The sequence below is a fragment of the Hemibagrus wyckioides genome, linkage group LG01 (assembly GCF_019097595.1).
Source record: "Hemibagrus wyckioides isolate EC202008001 linkage group LG01, SWU_Hwy_1.0, whole genome shotgun sequence".
Lineage (NCBI taxonomy): Eukaryota > Metazoa > Chordata > Actinopteri > Siluriformes > Bagridae > Hemibagrus > Hemibagrus wyckioides.
Genome location: NC_080710.1, coordinates 1,343,028 through 1,365,729, shown reverse-complemented (window position 1 = coordinate 1,365,729; position 22,702 = coordinate 1,343,028). Strand labels below are relative to the sequence as shown.

At 42.6% G+C, this 22,702-nt stretch overlaps 1 protein-coding gene across 7 annotated transcripts in view; it reads right to left on the bottom strand.

Moving 5' to 3' along the window:
- LOC131353923 (protein MTSS 1-like) overlaps nucleotides 1-17,052 on the bottom strand; it is a 35,254-nt gene extending 18,202 nt beyond the window's left edge. For 5 of the 7 annotated variants that reach the window (XM_058391049.1, XM_058391103.1, XM_058391058.1 and 2 more), the window contains exons 1-3: nucleotides 16,618-17,052; nucleotides 14,183-14,244; nucleotides 9,599-9,672 (exon numbers count right to left, since the gene is read on the bottom strand). In XM_058391049.1, coding sequence (XP_058247032.1) covers nucleotides 9,599-9,672; nucleotides 14,183-14,244; nucleotides 16,618-16,689 — 208 coding nt within the window. In that variant the 5' untranslated portion in view covers nucleotides 16,690-17,052. The remainder of the gene's footprint in view (nucleotides 1-9,598; nucleotides 9,673-14,182; nucleotides 14,245-16,617) is intronic. The other 2 variants (XM_058391078.1, XM_058391087.1) reach the window with 1 other exon arrangement.
- Nucleotides 17,053-22,702: the final 5,650 nt, after the last annotated feature.

Below are 22,702 nucleotides of genomic sequence, written 5' to 3'. Positions count from 1 at the left end.
TACATTCCCATAATTTCTCATATCACATCCTCAAATGTATTTATTTGTGAAACAACTCACTTCCTGTTATAAGCTCTTAAGGAATGCCAGAATTGTTGGGAATGCCTCAGGGGTCAGTGCTTGGCAGTTTGGGAAGCAGGTGTGTATTCTGCAGGTTCTGAGGTAATTGTGATAATTGTGTTTATGTGTGCACACCTGCTGAAGTCCACTGCAGGTAGCATGGTCAGGAGGTGTTTAGTATTAAGGCTTATGAAAAAAAGAGGGAGAAAATACAATAAATGTTTTATCAAAGTGTTTGTAATTACTATTTCTCATTGCTCACAAACTTCACCTGTTATTAGCATGCTAACCTTAGGTCCCACAGCTATACTCTACAACAATTTTTTATAATTAATAATAAATAAATTCAAGCTCATGTTTCTAATATGCTGTATGCTTTTTCTTTAACTGTTCAACAGTTTGATTTAAAGCACAAATATATGTTTTTCTCTTTTTTTGGGAACTATTTTCTCCACACAGAGATTAGTCTCCTCTCTTATCTCTCTTGTTTATGGCATTGTTCTTCCGAGATTATGACCCTGAAAATGATAAAAGTGCTCCGAATTTTGTGGCTCGTAGACTAAGCAGGATCATTAAAGCACTGGTGTAGCCCTTACAGCCGAAATGATGTTATCTCAAGGACAAAAGAAAACACTGTACGCCTTATCGAGGCACTTCCTCCTCATGCCTCATTACACAGCGGAGGGCAAAGCGACTCGGCAGGGAGGCATACCAGTGACACAGCCCGATCCCTAAGCGCTTTAGATGTCTGAGGCTGAGGAAATAAAAGATTCCTGACTCGTATAGGTTCAGTAAGTAAGCATTTGCCTCAGCTGGATGATCAATATAAAGTAAAATGTTGTGTTAGTCATGATGAAATCTAAATCGGTTCTCGGTAGTGCGCTGAGATTTTGGAGTCTACTGCCTTGGAGTTTAGCTGCACAGATGTTCCCAATTTCCCAGAAACCAAAGCCCCCGAGATAACAACCCAGTACTTCAGTACAGCAGCTATTAGGTGGCTAATTAGAGGCACAGAGGCAGGGCAGTGCTGATTACCGCCTCATGCTTCCAGCTGTGCAGAAACTGGCTGGAGATTTCGATTCTGATTGGAGGGTAAAGTCGTCTCGTCCTTTTTTGTGACCAGGTGTACAAGTCTGAGGTACTTTAATGACTTTTGGGGTCATGTGGACCTCTAATGAGCATCACAGTGAGGAACAAACTCAAGGAGAAGAAACTAATCACTAAGATGTGGACCTCGTCCTTCTGGAGTCAACAGTGAGATATCAACCGATATCAAGTCTGTGTGTGTCTGTCTGTCTGTCCACCACGCATCCGTCTGACTATTTTCTCTCTGTTTGTTCCTCCAGCTGTCAGTGTCTGTCTACCCATGTGTCTGTCTCTCTTTTTCTCTGTACTTCTGCCTGTCTATATGTCTCTCCATCTTCTCTGCTTGTTTTTATTTCTCCATCTAAATGTTCTCCATGCTTTTTGTCTCGTCATGTCATAGCCCAGAGCATAAGCTCAGAGATCTGAAATTAAAGAACCGAGCTGCTGTGGTCAGAGTTTTGATTTATGTGGCAAAAATATTTCCTGTCACAGATGTCCTGCTAGTCAGACAACTGCTATGTGACGCTGACCTGGATGCTAATTTAACTGGTCACAAGTGGCCTGAAACACACTCATACACAGAATGTGAATGATAAAGGTGGTGTGATGACAGAGTGAGGGCTGTGTGGTGTGGTGATGAGGTGACCCACATATCAGCTCTTTAATTAGCTTCTCATTCAGACCACAATGTGCAGCAGAGGCAGCTGGAGCGCCGCTCGACACCACCCACATAGGTGCTGATGCACAGTTCTGGGTGGAGTCGGGCCGGGCCGCTGGAGTGGGGAGCTCAGTTATGCCACCAGACTCTTTCTAATTAAAAGGATATTTTAGATCAAACATGCAGCCTGAGTCTTCAAACCGCAGAATGATTCACTTTATTTACTTTTCTGCATGTAGGCTGAGTGATGAAGGTTCTACTGCGTGATATAGGATCTACTGTCTGATGAAGGTTCTACTGTCTGATGAAAGTTTTACTGCATAATAAAGTTTATACTGCCTAGTGAACGTTCTACTATATGATAAAGATAATCCTGCTTGATGAAGGTTCTACATAAATGTTCTACTGCATGATGGAGGCTCTACTAAATGATGAAGGCTTTGCTACATGACAAAAGTTCTGCTGCATGATGAAGGTTCTACTGCACGATGAAGGTCTTCTGCATGATGGCTTCAATCAGGTGCCATTACATTTATCTATTACACGAGGATCAGACTTTTCTGATCAGAATTCGGTCTAAGCGTTAGAGCCAAGAACCCTGAGTGGATTTCTGGAAGTTTTGGGATTTAAACTCAGCATTCTGGACTAAATGTGTTTACTAGAATTGTTTAAAATCTCATGAGAAAAAAAAATCACTTGTTCATTCATTCTGACAACTTTGTAAACAGCAGGGACGAGAACATGACGTGTTCTCGTCTGTTAGCAAGAAGTTCTAACGGAGTGGAGAAGTGCTGAAGAGGCGAGGATTCACAAACTGCAGACTGAACACGGTGGTGAAAATCCCTTCATAATCCTCCTGCAGAGCTGCTGCACCTTCTCACTGGTGATACTACCCCATTTGTTACTCTACCTCTCTGTGTGTGTGATAATCAGTAGCTCTTTGACAGCACTTCAGCTGTGAAGATGTGGAGATAAAGTCACCGCCCTGATTAAATCTGGAATGTAGGTCAGTCAGAGCCGGATTTAGAGAACTGGGTTACTTTCTGACCTGGAAAAGACTACAGCAGATTGAACTATCCCTGGAATATCCTGGAATATCCTGGGACTTGAGAGGAGGTTGCTGCTGGAGTTAGCGCAGTAGCAGCAGTGCTTCACAGCCCGTCTGTAGGCTGAGAAGATCCGGTCTGTACTTCACGCTTTTTCAGATGGCTTATCAGTGACTCAGCAACTCGTGCGTCACTTGTTATGAAAGCCGAATGGTTTCAGCGTGGATCCACGCAGATCTGCTGCAGGATTTACGCTGGGTTTGGACTTTCAGGAAGTTGACTCATGCTTTCTGCTCGACTCACCTGCATCACTGTGGGTGTGTACCAGCAGCTGTTTATAGTCTACATCACAATATACAGCGTGCTGTCAGAATGTCCACACCTTCTCATCCTCAAGTGCGTGTGCGAGTGTATTGAACGGCTCATTAAGAGTTTGTCCTCCATTTAGTCCAGAGTCCCGCCCATCGGCCAGCACAACACCCCACCACCCCTCTCGATGACACAACTATCTGCCCTCTGCCTTACTTCAACTGTGTTCACACATTCAAGAGACTTTATCGCTGCAAGTCATCAGTAGGTGTTTCTACTACTGGTTGCTATAGTAACGTTTATTGGTATTGGCGAAACCGAAGTTCTGCTTGACAACAAATCGGTTTCATTTCTGCTTAAAGGAAACATGCCGGAGGGTTATAAAAATACAACACAAATATTTTATATTCTTGTAGATAAGCATCTTGCTTTAATGCTAATTTTAGTCTGATCATCACAACTGAGAGAGAAAGAGAGAGAGATAAAGAGAGAGAGAGAGAGAGAGAGAGAGAGTTATTGTGTGTTATTACTGAACAACTAGAGAAATCACAACATAAGATCAGAGTCAGAGTGGAATAAAGGTGGAGCAGCAGTCCAGTGCACTACTGTACTGGTTTACTGTCTGATTAGAGGCTCAGACACACTGAGGGTGACTCGAGTCAGCTAGAAGATGTACCTGCTTCTCTTAACACACACTCACTCACAGGACAAGCCATAAATCAATTCTCACCACAGTCACTAACATTCACACTGCAGAAAAAGCTGGAGGGTGGAATCCAGTCTAAATGATATGAATGAATCATATTTTCTACTAAAGGTCTAAATTCTTCACGTATTTTACTTTTAAGATTTATTTTTTCCAGTGTTAATTGCTAGAAAAAAGGAAAAATATCTACTAACAGAATAAATAAAAATCAAAGTTTAAGAACAGTGAGTAAACAGTAAAACATGCGTCACTCTCTCAGATTTACTCTAATTCTAAGGCTCTAATAAGAAACAGCAGAAACATCAGACTGCAGATATTCTGTTCTGAGGAGAGTGGGAGAAAACACTGAGCCAGTCTGATCTCAGATCAGTCCTCACTCAGCCCGGCCCCTGCTGTCGGTCTGATCTCGGCCCGGCCCCTGCTGTCGGTCTGATCTCGGCCCGGCCCCTGCTGTCGGTCTGATCTCGGCCCGGCCCCTGCTGTCGGTCTGATCTCGGCCCGGCCCCTGCTGTCGGTCTAATCTTGGCCCGGTCCCCACTATCAGTCTGACAGAAGCAGAACACTGACTTCAGATCAGATGAATAACATCATGAGCTTATGAAATTCCTTGGAACACCGCGTTCCCACGGCAGATGGAGGAGCGCAGGTAGGGAATGGCCACACGAGCCTCCCTCTGGGGGAGCAGACACAAATCTGATCCTGTTCCCAGCTTTCCTCCTTCCCCAGGCGACGGGAGACGTGTTGAACACGAGGCACAGCCTGAGAGAACAAACTGAAGTCTGTGTGCTGTGGAAGTGCAGCAGGAGAAAAACACCACAGAGCTGATCCCAGAACTCAGACAGACAGACAGACAAGCAAACAGACAGACGAATGCTTAAAGTGACTCTGCTCTGGAGTTTAAACCATCAGATCACAGATACTTTTGTACGTAAAAGTTTTAAATGTATTGTATTAAAATAAAGAGTTTTCTCTTTATTTTCTAGAAAGAGATTTCTAGAACGTCTACAGAGATGGATATTCTAATTTCTCAAATGTTTTTTGTGCTGTTTTGTGTGTAAATCTGTGTGAATTGCTGAAATCATCAGCTCAGGATTCTCCTTTTAATCTCATCCCAGTGGAGACACGTCTGAGCTGACTCTGAGACTCTGTACTGACTCTGTGCCGAATCTGAGACCCTGTATTGATTCTGTACTGACTCTAAGACTTTGTACTGACTCTGAGATTCTGTTCTGATTCTAAGACTCTGTCAGAGCTCTACTCCTGTTCCACACCCGGGAATGACGAGAGATTTGGCCAGATGCGTGTTGTGACATCACACAACGTGTCTCGGCTCGAATCTGAGGTGAAACTGATTCATTTTCAGAAACTGAAAGATCCTCTGAATATCACAGAGTTCACCTGATTACACAATTAGCTGCTGGAGCCGATGACTGGAACCCTGCTGGTGTGGTGAAGCTCCTGCCGTCCGATCAGACTGACCGGAGTACAGCAGATTTATGGCCTCAGTAAAGACTGGAACAGAATCCAGCAGCGCTGAGCTGCTCTAGTGGAAACCACTGAACTTCTGAATCATAAAGCAGCAGGAAAGACGATAAACTGGAGCCGTGTGTGGACTCTGACCTTCAAGAGTGCTGAAGTGGATTATCCATTTACACACACGTTTACCTCGACACGTTTACGTACGATAGTGACACGTCGTCCTGATCTTCTTGGCTTCTGAGATCATGAATGTTTTATATGATAAGGGGAAAGAAAATTTGCAGTAAAAACACAAAATTCTTTTATAGCTCTAATTCTGTTATTTCATAACTCTTAAATGGATTTCTGGTGATGAGATGACTTCATAATGTATCTGAATGTTTCCACAGCAATGTGTAGACAGAACACTTATCTTCATGAAGTGCACATAAAGTCTTTATGATAAGATCAGAGCATCTCCAGAACATTAAATGAGTTAATAAACCCAGCACTGAGGTTTACCGTTACTGTGCTATTGATCCAAACAGGTGACCAGTTACACCTGTTTACTTTCAAAATCACCAGGAAGAACAGCAGCGTGATTAAAATCACGTAGCCTGCAGCAGACGAGTCAAAGTCCAAGAGGCAATGTGTCTGACTCACCTTTACACAGACGTGCAGCCGAGCACGCGACCCTCTCACTTCCGGTCATAAACATGGATGCGGTTATCTACTGGACAGAAAGCTTCAGAAGTAGTGTCAAGAGAGCATGAGCTGCGTGTGAAGCTACTCCGAGGAGAAAGCTGATGGTGTGGGATTACTGAGGATCAGCTGCACAAAGACCAGAAAGCAGCTACGACAATAACGACAATAACACAAGGAACCATGCAGGAGCAAATCCCACATGAACTTTAATCTCCTTACACAAGAGTAAATCTCTAAATCACACTCACTTCCTCCAAGCAGCTTGGGATTACTCGACAAACTCCATGACAGCACAGAAATCACCCCGACACCGGAGACTCCTTCCACAACCCATCAAACACCGGTCATGTCCACCTATCAAAAATCGGTTGCTATAGTAACACTAATGTATCAGAACGAGGGTGTTTCAATAAACCTGTGTGACTCGGAGCTGCACACTTCATCAACCTCTTCTGACCAATCAGACTCCAGTATTCACAGAGCTGTAATGTAAACATCCCTCCTTGTTTTTTTTTTTAAAGTGGGTGGATTTGGTGTGCTGACTCAGTGGGTTGATTCAGTGTGCTGATTCAGTTGGTTGATTTGGTGTGCTGATTCCGTGTGCTGATTCAGTGTGCTGATTCAGTGTGTTGATTCAGTGTGCTGATTCGGTGGGTTGATTCGGTGGGTTGATTCGGTGGGTTGATTCGGTGATGATTCAGTGGGTTGATTCAGTGTGCTAATTCAGGTTACATTTTTTCCAGACATCACATCAGTTTTCTTTAAAAAAATATATAAATTTTGAGTTTTTCAATCATATACGTGAGTATTGATTTTTTTGCAGGTTAGATAATAATCAGGATTAAATTTCAGCCCCTGTAATGATCCTGATGTTTGTGAAAACATTTTCCTGCTTGTATTTTTCCTTGACAGACTTGTGAGGTAAACAGATGACTCACAGAAACAACCAACACGTTTCTCCAGAAGTGCGAGCATCCGTGAACGTGTCGGAGCTGGAGGAGGACTCGCTCTTGGCTGGAGCTCTTGTATCCGTTTACACAAGCCAGGAGGAAACTTGGACTTGGATGAGAGGAGTGAAATAATTAAAAGGTAGACGTGGTGCCAACACGCCCGGTCTGTAGCTCAGAGAAGATCCTGGTGTGGGCGCTCGCTCTACAGGACGCTCGGCTCACTTGCTACCTCACCCTACTTCTGTGTGCTGCGTCTTTATCTGGAGCCCTGGAGCTGTTCAGACCAGTGGTGCGAGGTCAACGAGAGGACACCAAGTGGGCGCTGGAACACGCCAAGCACCGGGCGAGAGATTTAACCTGGGGTTAGTTTCCTCCGTGTGTGTGTGAATATAAAAGAACATTCAGGACATAAAGAAAAAAAGTGAAAAGTGATCCACAAGGAAATAAAGTTGGTTATCAAACTGCAGGCTTTCCAGAGAAACACTGAACACCAGCCGGGTTCTCCATTCAGTAACCAGATGACATCATCCGAACAGGCCACGCCCACAGTTTAATTTTTACGCTGGTTATCTCAATGTTTCTCCCACTTGAGTCTGACACTGTGGTGTTGGCTCTGCTATCAGAGATGATGGTGTTTCCATCCAGGTTTTTTCCTGCTGGAAACTTCTTCTGCTGCATAACTGTGGTGTTGCTCAGATTCTTTCCACTGAAACTCAGGACGCTGTGGTTCCGTGTCGTTCCTCCCGTGCGCCCTTGTCCATGGCCAAACCTCATGGTCCAGACTTTCTAAATCAAAGTGTGTAGGAAATTCCAGCAGCGTCCTTTTCAGCAGAACCGTTCTCGCGGGTCAGTGCGGCTCCATCCAGATTCCGTCTGCGCCCTGAACTCGGGAAGCTCCATCGTAAGCCTGCTATTATACTACCTACACGCTGTTTGGAAATCCAGTCACAGCACAGACACCGAGATCCACTGGATTTATGCCGGACTTCACTCCAGTCCAACACCATGACCTTATCCTCCTCCTCATTTGGTGACCCGTGAACCCCAGGCTTCACAGAGTGTTTAACCAGGACAGAAGCTTCTGGATGAATCACTCATGCCACTCTCTCTCTCTCGCTCACTCTCTCGCTCTCTCTCTCGCTCTCTCTCTCGCTCTCTCTCTCGCTCGCTCTCTCGCTCGCTCTCTCGCTCGCTCTCTCGCTCGCTCTCTCGCTCTCTCGCTCGCTCGCTCTCATCCCACCGGGAACGCCACTCACTGCAGACAGGAAAATTTGATCAGAGACAGAGAATAACATGTCTTTGGGTCACATGCTGCAGACTGACCGAGCTCCTGCGTTCCGAAGACGTTTTTTGCCATTTCTACAGTAACAGCTGGAACTTGCAGATGAAGATGTGAGGAAAATTTCTGAGAGTCTCCAGTGTCAGGGATGAAGCTGTAAAGTTTTCTCATCTTCAGAACAGAAGAGTTTTACACTCTTAACGTAAATTTAACGTAAAGAGACAGGGACATGTGGAGGAGACGTTAGCATTGAATGCTAAATAACTCAGCAGCTCACCTGTGACTAGCGAGGTTTAAACAGACAACTGGATTAAACACTTGACCAGTAAAACACTGAAACTCTCAAACTGACCAACAAATTATTACCAACACCAGGATTTAATACAGTACAGTCAGGATAGAACACACACACACAGATGCACACAAGCTCGCACACACAAAAAAAAAAAAAACACACATAGAAACACACACAGACACACACACTCTTGCGCACGCGCGCACACACACACACACAGACACTCTTGCGCGCGCACACATACTCTTGAGCGGACACACACACACACTCTTGCATAACCACACTCTTGCGCACACACACACGCACTCTAGTACACACACTGCTCTGCTAAAGGGCTTGATAGGAAGGCAGGCTGCGTGCTCAAACATGAGTGTATCAGTATTACAGACGCAAAGCTCAAGGACACACACACACACAGCTTCAGGTTGGTCAGTATAAAGACTGTGATCTTTACAGTCACACAGATTCCATTACAGCAGCAATGTGAAGAGTGAACACTGAGATCACATGAGAGAGTGTGTGTGTGTGTCACTGCTCCACATCATAAAGCACTAAAATGGACTGAAATCTATAAATGTACACACTCACCCTCTTTCCCTCTTTTCATTAATACTAAAAGCCTTTGGGATTCCGCCACCTAAAATTATACAGTGTGTGTGTGTGTGTGTGTGTGTGTATATGTTTGTGTGTGTGTGTGACCCCTCCAGGCATAGTGAATTGGGCGTGTCTGTGTGGTGAAAAGCACTTACAGTAATAATGTACTAGAGCAGTGTGGGTGTAATGCGGCTTCCTTCTACATTAAACATATCTGTGTGTGTGCGTGTGTGTGTAGCGCAGACATCAAAACCCTGCAGAACCGAGGCTCTACTGCGGCCCTGAAGTTCACCTCAGTGCAGGTTTTCTTTCTGCTTCAGAGGCTGCTGATGGATGTGTGTGTACATCTAGGTGGCTATTAATAGTGTATAGAGCTCTCACACACACACACACACACACACACACAGAGCTCCTCAGCACTAATAGAATCTTCCACCCTTTCAATCATTTACCTCGTGTCCCGGTGGCCAAGTCAGCTACTTTCTGAAAGGCGTCCAGGAAAGCGGCCACGGCCATCACCGTCGTCCTGAAACACACACACACACACAGTTCAGTTCCTCTCTGATTTCACAGCTTTATCTCTGACAGACGTGTATGCAGGCATCTGGCCGGGGTTCAGGAACTCGATGGAGATCTTTAACATGTGTTTAAAAGCCATCCTAAACCTTCACCCCTGGACACCAAGCTCCAGTCAGCTGCTGGACTGCTGGAGAACCTTTAACCACACACACACACACACACACACACACACACACTGGAGCTCCTGATAAAGCCTCTGCAGGCTGATACAGAGAAAGAGGACTGCAGGAAAGAGAGAAAACCGCAGATCCACACCCAATGCCGAGAGAACGTTAGAGTTCCTCACGGGCCAAAACAAAAAACAGACCTGTGAGGCCAAGCCTACATTTCTTTAGCCTTCACTCTGCACTGACGTGAGACCGGGGCTATTCCTGTCTCTCTCTCCTGGATCAGAATCAAACCTTCCATTGTAGCGCGAGCTAGCTGTCAAGGCCCGCGGGTTTTTCAGATAAACAAACATATGACACTTCGAGTTAAGTTTAGGAGTGTGTTGTTTCTCTACACACACACACACACACACACAGTCATGTGACAGATAAAGGAAGCATAAAACCTGTGTGTTTACTCTGAGAGGAGAAACACGGCGGCTGTGTGATAAAGCTGTCCTGATAGCCAGGTGGATCACGTCATGATACTCAACCTGATTTTTACTTGTTGTGTAGCAGTTTTTCATTTACAATAACAACATTACACACTGTGATCCAATCTAAACACTGCCTCGCACCTACGCAGGAAAAAAACTTCAAGATTCCAACAAGATTCCAAGATTGCAACAAGACTGCAAGATTCCAAAATTCCAAAAAGATTCCAAAAAGATTCCAAAAAGACTCCAAGCTTCCAAAAAGACTCCAAGATTTTGGAATCAAACAAAACTTCATGTGGATTTTAATTAGTAACGAGGCGGATACACTAACACTGACAAGAGCACTGACAGCTTGCTCCTGTGTTCACTGAGATTTTCAACCTCTCCCTGGAACAGTCTACAATCCCGACATACTTCAAACGGTCCACCATTGTTCCTGTCCCCAAGAAACCCCAGCCCACCTGCCTGAACAACTACCGTCCAGTGGCCCTGACCTCAGTGGTGATGAAGTGCTTCAAAAGACTCATCAGAGACTTCATCACTTCTTCCCTACCTGACACCTTGGACCTGCTACAGTTCGCGTACCGTCCCAACCGATCTACTGAGGACGCCATCACACACCATCACGCAGCCCTGAGCCATGCTGTTTGTCGACTACAGTTCAGTGTTTAACACCATAATTCCCTCCATACTCACCACTAAGCTGGAGATCCTGGGCCTTGGCCCATCCCTGTGTCGGTGGATCTCCAACTTCCTGTGAGACAGACCTCAGGCAGTACGGGTGGGCAACCATGTCTCACCCTCACTCACCCTCAGCACTGGAGCCCCCCAGGGTTGTGTTCTGAGCCCCCTGCTGTACTCTCTGTACACCTTTGACTGTGTGGCCACTTCCAGCTCCACCAACATCGTGAAGTTTGCGGACGATACTGTGGTGGTGGGCCTGATCTCCAATAACGATAAGACAGCCTACCTAGAGGAGATTAAAAACCTGGAGACTTGGTGCCAGGTCAACAATCTCCTCCTGAACATCAGCAAGACTAAGAAGCTGATAGTGGACTTTAGCACAAAGCAGGAGAGGAATTACCAGCCCCTCACCATCAATGGGACCCCAGTGGAGAGAGTGGACAGTTTCCGGTACTTAGGTGTTTACATCACACAGGACCTGACGTGGTCCTGTCATGTTAACACCCTGGTGAAGAAGGTCCAGCAGTGTCTTTATCATCTCAGACGCCTGAAGGACTTTAAACTGCCCTCAAAGGTGCTAAAGACATTCTACACCTGCACCATTGAGAGCATCCTGATGGGAAGTATCACAGCCTGGTTTGGGAACAGCACCAAACAGGACAGGCAAGCTCTCCAGAGGGTGGTGGGATCATCCGAGCGTACCATCCGCACCGAGCTTCCTGACCTGGACACCATATACAGCAAGCGGTGCTGGACCAAAGCCAGGAAGATTATGAAGGACCTCAGCCATCCCAACAATGGACTCTTCTCTCTGTTGAGGTCAGGGAAACGTTTCCGTTCCTTGAAGGCGAACACAGAGAGAATGAGGAGGAGCTTCTTCCCGCAGGCCATTCGGGCCCTCAACCAGTACACCTAGGATCTGGACTCTCTGGTCTTACCCCCACACAACATAACATAACATTCTACCTCAGCTGATTGTTGCACATGCAATAATTGCACTACTTTGTACTCTGCACTACTCTGTACACACAATAACACTCACTGTACATCTTTTCTGTACATCTTTGTGTGTGCACTGCACCGTCACTTATTCCTGTTAAACTGGACTAATATTTTGCCTTATATACACTTCTACAATATATTTATCTTACATATGCACACTGTACATACTGTATTCTTTTGCAACACCATTTCAATGTTGACCATTTTATCTACATATATTCATATACTGTATCTTCTGTACATTAGAGTCTACACATTTATTTATATTGTTTTATTTTTCACATATAACACATACTATATATATATATATATATATATATTATATTTTAATTATATTATGTAATTATATATTATATCTTTATATATGTTATATATACATACATAAACATATATTTGCATATGCATATCTGACACTATCTTTCATGTCCACACAATTTTTTTTTTTTACTCTTTCCTCTTTTATGTAAGACAGTCATTAAAAGCATTTCACTACATGTACTGTATATGATTTCGTATGTGACAAATAAAATTTGAATTTTAGTTTGAATTTGAGAAAACATCTGGCTGTCGCTGCACAACTGTAGGATTACGAGTCAGGTCTGGTGTCCAGATAACTGACCGGAGGCCTGTCCATCACGAGCACAATGGACTGAACTGCTGGTAAAAATGAGAATCAAATGAAAAACCTCTGGAAGCAGATCAGAACAAACGCAGAGTCTGGATCACATTTCAGGATTTACAAAAAAAATAAAATTAGAAAGTAGGTCAGAATCATACGGGAGAAAAGAAAACCCCAGAGTGGATATTAATGTCAGCTGAGATCTGTGGAGAAGAGCCGTAATGACGAGGAGAGGGAGAGGAGACCGAATTACAGAGAGCTCCAGCAGAACTCATCACGGAACTTAACACCTTCACGCTAACGCTCACACTTTTATTACAAAACTAACTTTTCTTTTTTCTTCATTAAACAGCAGCAATGATGTCTTTATGCTTTACGGAAGAATTACAGGAGCATCTCCACCACTTCCGCTCTGGGGGGCGGAGCTTATGGGGACACAGTAATACAACCTGCGAGTTTAAAAAAAAAAAAAAAAAATTAAACCGGATCCAAATGGCAGCTTGTGTTTGTCTTTAGCGTATAGTTAGTGATTAGAGAGTGCCATGATATCAGACTTCAGATCACAGCGGTGTCGTGAACGCTGGATTCTGATTGGTTTAGAATGTTGAGGTAAGAACAGTGGCTTTGATACCTTATGGTTTCCATAGCAACAGCTCATTCACAGAGACTAACTACTAGCTAACTTTGCAGAACCGTTAAAAATAACTGTAGTAAGGTAAATAAATGTGCAATTCATGTGCACACTTCTACAGCGCTATGACATGGTCTGTTATCAGGACGTGATGTGAATTTTATTTGGTCACATGATTCACGCTTATCAAACAGAAGCATTCATACGGAAAGAGTCCATGTGGAATTTCTCCTCCCTGTGCAAACTACGAGAATGATGCAAGACAACGTGGTGCTGGGAGTAAAACGGAGCACAGAGACGCATTAGACAGATCTCTAAACACCGCAGGAATGCAGCAGGGACTGGCAGACGTATTAATGACAACTACAGCGCGTGAGAGAGAATCTGAGATAGCGTGTACCTCGTAAAACCGTTAGAGCAGAAAGCAATCACCACGAGCTGAAATAAATCTCATCTTTCAAGGCCACATCATGGTGGAACAGTGCTTTACCACCACACTGATGATGTTCAACACAGCCACCATGCTGACTCTTCAGACTCCAACTCAATTCCCGATTCCTTCATGTGGATTTTCCAAAATTAGCAACAAATTCCAACTTCAAAATGCTGAGGAAATCAGCAGGAAGCTCAGTGCCTTATGCCGTTAATATGGGTTCACTCAGGGCTGTGAGAAGTTTGTATTTCTGGGTCTTTTGTGGAAAGAAAATTCCAGACCGGTTTAAGATTTAAGTGTTGGTGCAGGACAAGAAAGAATGTCTAAAGAAAGCAGACAGAAAAAAATGGTTTCTTGAGTTTGTTTTGCTTGATTTTCCAAAACTTTTCCATATTTTCCAGAGAGTAAGGATGATTGGAAAAGGAAGCAAAACAGGTGGATGGGAAAAAAGAGATAGAGATAGATGGAGAGAGATGAAGATGATGATGAGGTTAAATGTTCTTACCTCAGTTGAGACTGCAGTTTTCCCGCTTTGCTGATGAAGTCTTCCCAGACGGGATAACTGCTCTGTGGAAACACAAACACACACCCAGATCAGTCAGATGCTGTATTTACACTGCACTAAACTCTCACTGTCCCCTAACTGTCCAAACAGTAACCTCTACTGACGTCCCCTCACTGCATCAGAGCCTCCATTAAACACCCCTGCAGCTTGGAGCCGTCCAATCAAACGCCAATCAAGTGTGTCCTACTCAGATGCTGTAAATCTAAAGGTTTAGGCCGGTTTCCTAAGCTGGGTGTGAAGTGGACATAGCAAGACGATCCTGAATACTAAAAGTATGAGGTCATCCGTTAGATCAGACGTCTGCATGTAAAAACCAACTGAGGTTTGACGTGTTGCTTGTGTTTTACACAATGACTCTGTTGAGGGAATAAAGTTTCAGGCGGAGATAAAGTTTCATTAAGCTCTCGAGGCGTCGCTTGGGAATTAAGCTCAAAAACAAACCATTCCACACGCTAACCCTGTTCACACACATGGTTTGCTTTCAAGCTGCACTGACAGGATGACTGACTGATCACCACTACACTCAGAGCCTTCAGGAATGTGCCACTTGAGCAACTTCCAACTGCTCAACACCAGACAGAAAAGGACAGAAGGAGAACTCCATTGTCCGTGGGACATATCTTCTAGCTGGCTTGTAATGTACAGCTTCAGGTGTGCTAGCTAATCAAACACAAACTCAAGATATATTACTGCTACTCAAATCACAAAACATTAGCTACAAGGCAAGTTATTTCCAACGATCTGAGCGGTCAACATCACTACCACACATTCCTTGTAAAAGGTGTTCTTAGCCAGGTCACACCCCTCATCTTCACTGACCGCAGGTCATCGTCTTTGCATCACAGTGAATTAGCACAACTTAGGACCTAGTAAAAAGGAAAATAAGACATCTGATCCAGCATCAGTCCTCTGGTCTTTGTGAAAGCAGAACGTGGACACTTTGTAATAGCCAATAAATATTTTAGGGGCCCTGAAAATCGACCCCTGTGTGAGGGTAAAATATATCAACAGCAACAATGGAGGAGTTCACTGAGACACTGCTCCAATCTTTTTCCATCTGAGTGAACTTGTGTGAATGAAGTCCAGGTAATGCCTCAAAACCATCACTGACTGATCCACATATATTAACACTGTACTGTGGTAATGTGTTGTCTTAGCTTAACAATGCTAGCTGGATCTAGTATGTGGTAACTACAGGTAATGTATAAGCTATTATTCGATTCTCTGATTTGCAATGAACTATCTTGTGAAGTAACCAGCTTACAGAGGCACAGGAGTCCCTGGTTTACAGAACCTTCAGAGTCTCCACTATAAAGACTCACATGAGCCCTTGACTTGCAGACCCCAAGGGAGTCCCCGACTTACAGAGACCCCAAGGGAGTCCCCGACTTACAGAGACCCCAAGGGAGTCCCCGACTTACAGAGACCCCAAGGGAGTCCCCGACTTACAGAGACCCCAAGGAATCGACTGACTTTACAGACTCCAAGGAGTCTCTGATGAACAAATCCATAGACTCCCTAGCTTACAGAACTCAGGGATCTCTTGACTCCCCATCCTGGGAGTCCCCAGTTTATGGGTTACCAAGAGTGATCAAGTCCCTGAGTCCCAGCAGTCACATCTACCCAGAACTCTGATTTACAGCTTTCCAACAGCTGGAAGGTTTAGTAACTACAAATTACTAAAATATATTAACATTTGTTCCTGACAGACAGAGATCTTATAAACATCACTTTGCTCCAGCTAATTCGGACACATAACCTAAACTTAACTGGTAATCAAGCCAGTTATCTAACAGCTGAAGAAGGTATTTTCATTAGTACACAAGACTTCTACATAAACACCACAAACACTTTTAGATCCCAAGGGAACAATTCCATACAGTATAAAATGTTTTTTCTACTTTCTTCATACGTTACATTAGTCACAGTAAATTTTTGTTGTTGTTTTTAATACTCGGGCTCCCAGGTCCAGCAGTGATACTTTTTCCCTCACGTGAACTTTAAACAGGTGTGTGAGCTTCATGCAAAAGTGTGTGCATGACTGCAAATTCAAACCAACACAAAAAAGCATGCATACACACACACACACACACACACACACACACTTACCTACAACATTTACTACACACGCATCTAAAACAAGTCTAAACAATAAGGATATCTGCGCTTATGTTAAAACTTAATTCACTTTATTACAAAAATAAAAATATGCATTATTATTATTATTATTATTATAATAATGTCCTTACTGATATCATAAATAATAGTAGTGACCCTTACTATTGACACAAATCAGGATGTATTCAATTAATAAACACAAAGAAAACAGTTTAAAAGCACCACTCAAAAATGAGAATAAATCATGTTTCTTCTACCTTCATGTCATTAATGATGGCCTGAAAAAGCCCTCCCAGAGCACTGCACTCTTTCTCCATAACAGCCTCCATTTCCTCCTAAAACACCCCTCAAAATGTAGCCGAAGTTCCGAGTCGGTACGGAAAGATCCAGCCAAACAGATCGGTATCGGTATGCGGCGATGAGAATCGGAGTACCGAGTTACCGAGCGAAAAGAGAAAAACAGCGGAGGGTCAGATTTAAAGCCTGCTGTCTTTCTTGCAACGCGCAGCATCCCATAACTCCGACATAACCGATATAAATCCACAGAACTGAAGAAGTGGTGAGGAATGAAGCGGGAGATCTTTAAACAGTGCCGTAGAGAGTCAGAGTGTTTAATAAACACGGTGAGAGGTGAACTAGTTCCCTCGCGTCTCCTCCGCCTCCGTCCCTCAATAACACTCACTGCTCACAACACTAGGGGGCGGGGGCGGGGCTAGGCACTGCGCGCGCCACCCAGGAGCGCGCTCCCTAAACCGCGCGCGTCACAAAGCCACACCTACCGGAGACTGACCTTGTTTATTTTTTAGGGTTCGTTTTTAAAACCATTTTTAAAGTCGATCGATCCGAATAGTGTACGGATATAAAATAGTATAAAATAAAACAATAAAATGTAATCATTTTTTTAATCATTATTGAAGAACGATCATGTGTCACGTGACTGCATCCGAACGCTGTTTCTCTACAATTAGACTGTTTTTCGGATAATTGACTTAAATTTTTTCGCCTTGTTTATTTATTTTATTATTTTTTTTGGTTTGTTTTTAAACATTTTTTAAACGTCGATCGATTCGAATATTTGAAAGTGTATAATATACTAAAATAGAACAATATTTTTTATTGTTAAATTATTAAAGAACTATTATATGTCACGTGACGATTTATTATCTCGTTAATTAAGTGCATCAAAAAAAAAAAATCCTAACCTATAGCGCAGAATGTTAGGAATAATCAATACTTCACTTCAGATGAACAGGAAACCACGGGCTTCCAGATGTTTGGCTGTGATTAATAATAATAATAATAATAATAATAATAATAATAATAATAATAGTTGTTTTTGTTGCTTTATGTATTTCAATTTTTATTGAATGAACACAGGAAACTCCATCACAACACCTCTCTAATCCAACCATAAACTTATTACATTAAATTAATTTATGGTAATAATGTTATCAATAATTTAGTAGGTGTTCCAGGTAAAATGCCAGGCTCACAGCTGGAATCCCATCACAATCAGTGTGATTTTCTCAGAAAGGTCAAGAGCTAAGTAGGTAAATAAAGGTAAATATTTGACAGACTAATTTCATTTCACAGCTTTCACCTATTATTTAAACATCAGGGTGACTGCTCCCTCAGACACATCTGTCCTTTGAAAAACATTCATTTTTGTCCTTTACTTTCCAGCGTTAACCTTTTCTTTCTTTAAGAAGTAGCGGAGGTAAAACCACAGCGTTTTGAATTAAGAGCAATTCGTCCACATATAAAAGCAAATTCAAGACTAATTAAGCTTTTTAGATTTTCCTCTGTACACCTGTGTGTATTTACATGTTGCTATAGCTCTGAAAAAAATAAACACTCATGGTTTAATCAGCACTAAACTGTGCTGGAGTGAATTACTCGGTAGTTTAGTGACACCTAGTGGCGGAATTCGGCATCGACGTGGCTTTAATATATAAAATCCATTATAAATTCAATTACTACAATTCAACTGTAAACCAAAAATAAAATGAGAAAATTAATTAATGAATAGAGAGACAAAGGAAAAAGATACAGTGTCTATTCATAGAAAACTGATGGTACCGATGGTAACCTGATGGGTCACTTCCGGGAGAGTGAATGCTGGCGCGTAATGCTGCCGCTGCTCTTATTGATTTTGACTGTTTACTAAGCAGCACATTTTCTGGGCAAGATCGTCAAAGTTTGGATGAATCAATACATAGTTTTAACAACCACTGGGCTCTTTTAACCTAATGTCAACAAACTGACTGTTTTAACGCCACTCAGTGGGTCTACCTGGACTCTGGCGTACCTGGCTCAGTGGTTCTGGCACCTGGGACTCGGTCTGGGATTACAATCTCGTCATCTGGATTCTACTTCTTCTTGTCTGTCACCTGGTTGCATCTATCCTTCAATATACAGCAACTGAGCTGCTCACCTTCATGCCCCATCATCAGGGGATGACGCTTCAGCGTCATCAGGACATCATCTTTTACCCTCACCAGAGATATCTCCACCAGACTTCCCGACGGAATTACATCTATGATGATTTGGGTCCAATACATTCCTTCTGGTCATCAGGATCCCGTTCGAGAAGGAAATCAAGACGATCCGTTGATCGGACTGTGCTGGCTAACTTAGCCAGGTCAAGTATCACCTCCAAAACTGGTCGGCGTGATCTCTCTTTTGGCCTATTCAACATTAGCTCGCTAACAAACAAAGGGCCACTTATTTCTGACTTATTGAGTGACAACAAGTTTGATTTTTTATGTTTAATGGAGACTTGGCAACAACTAAATGACTTCTCTCAGCTGAATCAGTCAGTTCCTCCCGGGTTTGTTTACACCTGTCAGCCCCGCCCCTCTGGGCATGGAGGAGAGCTTGCTATTCTCTACAATGAGAAGTGGAAAGTCTCTTCAGTTAACTCAGACTCCTTCGAAACTTTTGAGTCCATGGTCTTGCAGATGGACCTAGCCCTGACTTTAATATACACATGGATAACCACAGTAACACTCTCACCAAGGAGTTTATATCATGTCTTGACAGCTTTGGAATTCAACAGTTTGTTGATTTTCCCACCCATTGTAAAGGCCACATCCTTGATAATATTTGCTGCTCTGGTTTAACTCCCATTAATCTCAGTGCACCTGACCTTCCCATCTCTGACCATAAGCTAATATCATTTAGTATTAACTTAATGGTTGAAAAATAAACCACAGGCCAGACGACACCCTGGACAGCTCAGATGATCCAGTTTCCTACTATAACAATGGACTCTGCCATGTACTTGATACACTCACACCTATAAAAACTTGGACTGTCTTCTTCACTCACTCTGCACTCTGGTTCACTTCAGAGCTGAGACTGCTCAAAACCCAAGGACGTCAGCTTGAACGGCTATTCCGCAAAACTGGTTTAACTGTTCACAAGAAGATGTATCTGGACCATATGTCACTGTATAAGGACACACTCACAACAACTAAAACTGACTATTACTCTGCATTGATTAGGTCAAACGAGGGCAACACTAATTCATTATTCACTTTGGCTAATAATGTTTTAAAACCTCACAATATTATCTTAGATCACACATATTCAAATGACACGTGACAATTTCATGAACTATTTTAATGCTAAAATTGATCAGATTCACCAAAATTTGATTGCTCAGAATAGCTTAGGATGTGATATACCATCTGTGATATCTCGTGACTCTCTTTCTTCCTCTTTCTGCTGCTTTGAGCTTCCTTCTGTCAATGAAATCTTTGATATCATTCGCCATTCCAAATTTTCCACCTGCCACCTAGATCCAATCCCCACCTTCCTGGTCAAAGCTTGTCTACCTGTATTATCTAATTTAATAACAGATATCATGCACTCCTCCCTTACCTCAGGCACTGTTCTGTTACCTTTTAAAGCAGCTGTAATAACTCCTAGGCTTAAAAAACCTGGCACAGACCCCAAAAACCCTGCCAACTTCTGTCCAATCTCTAACCTGCCATTTCTCTCAAAAATTCTGGAAAAAATTGTTGCCGGTCAACTCCACACTTACCTCTCTTTTTGAAGAGTTTCAGTCAGGTTTTCGCCCACCGCACAGTACAGAAACAGCTCTAGTAAATTAATTTACTAGAAAAAAAAAATTAATAGCAGCTGACCCCTATCAGCTGTCTTTTATCTATACTCATACTACTCGATCTCAGTGCAGCTTTTGATACCATCTCACACAAAATTCTCTTAGACAGACTAAACCAAATTGGCATTTCAGACATCCCTCTTGCTTGGTTCACATCCTGTCTCTCAGAACGAGGCCAATTTGTCCAGCTAAAAAATGTTAAATATTTCTCATCTCCTGTCACCACTGGTGTCCCCCAAGGATCTGTTTTGGGCCCTATCCTCCTCACTATTTACCTTCTTCCACTAGGGCACATCTTTGGGAAATAAGGCATCAGTTTTCACTGCTACGCGGACGACACCCAGCTCTACCTGTCCTCCAAACCAAATGGTCTCCTTCCCTCCTCCTCACTACAAAACTGTCTAGAAGAAATCAAAGCCTGACTATCAATCAACTTCCTTCAACTCAATTCAGGAAAAACAGAAATCCTTTTAGTTGGTACAAAGACCAACCTAACAATAAAAATAGGCAACTCTATCATAACCCCATCTCACCAGGTTAAGAGTCTGGGTGTCGTCCTCGACAGTACTTTGTCATTTAAAGCTCATATTAATATCGTTACCCGGTCTGCATACTTTCATCTGCGCAATATTAATTGTCTTCGCCCCTTTCTCACCCCCATCACTACAGCCACACTTGTACACACTCTTGTCACCTCACGAATAGACTACTGTAATTCCCTCTTATTTGGCGTACCTTCTCAACTCCTTCATAAACCTCAGTTGGTCCAAAACACAGCTGCCTGCATCATCACAAAAACTCCCTCCATCAACCATATCTCTCCTATACTTTTTCAATTACACTGGCTCCCCGTTAAATTCCGCATTGATTACAAGATTCTCCTTCTCAACTTCAAAGTATTACATAACCTTGCCCCCTCATACCTCTCAGAGCTGGGCCACGTGTACACCCCTGCACCGTCACACAGATCCTCTTCATCTTACTCACTTGCCATTCCCGCTTATGCACAATGGGTTCCAGGTCTTTCAGCTGGGCTGCACCACACCTCTGGAATTCCCTCCCACCATCCATCCGTGAAATCATCTCTCTCCCATCTTTTAAATCTAATTTTTAAACCTATCTTTTTAGGAAAGCTTTTTCAGATTTTTGTTAACCGTCTTTCTGTTTTTATTTAGATTTTGTATGTGTACTATTTTGTATTTTATCTTTGATTCTACTTGATGTGACCTTGAGTTTCATGAAAGGCGCCTCAAATAAAATGTATTATTATTATTATTATTATTATTATTATTATTATTATAAATCTTATTACTATAATTAATGTCAATTCAAACAAACACTATTTCAGCAGCTGGATAACGTTCATAAAGTACATTTGTAGTGATCAGATTTGTAAATATAAAATGATCTCTGGCTACAAATTATGTTGAAATGGAGGAGTGTGATAAATGATGTTAGACAGCCATCTCTCTGTGTGTTGGCGCCATCTTGTGGTTGATTTCAGTCGAACGCGTTGGTTTAGTTCAAAAGCAGACGATCTTGCTGAATTAGTTTCACTCTCTAGCATAAAATTTTTTTTCTTTCTCTCTTTCTTCCTCTCGAACATGCAAACAAATCTGATAAAATATAAACCCGACATATTGATATTCGGCATCATTAAGGCGTTTATATAGTTTCTATTTTCTGGTGCCATCTAGCGGTTGTTTTCGGTATAAACGCGGTTAAAACCCCTCGTTTAAATGTTTGATCAATGTTCGGTCATTAAAATGATCAGTATTTCATGCTGTTCATTTTGATAGTTGCTTTTGTGAAGAAATACATGGACTAATATTTATATTAGAAAGTCAAACAGGCGATTAGAAGATTAGTATAGGTGAATTAGCCTCCTGTGAGCATTTTATTCAAATTGAAATAAAAGTTCTGCATAAATTTGGGTTGAAGCGTGACTGTGAAACACTCTTCACGATGTTCAGCCATTACACACACATTAACACCTCATTCTGTCAAAACAAACCAGCAGGAACGTCCATCTTCACTGAAATCAGTCACGTGAGGAAAAACATCACTTTTTGATAAAAGCTGATATAAGAACTCTTCTTATTTTGTCCTTTATGATGTCATCTGACAAACTTTTTCATGTAAAATATACTTAATGACAATTTTTTAAAGCTTTTTGTCAATAATGATGCTCATAAAACAAACAGTTAAGCGCT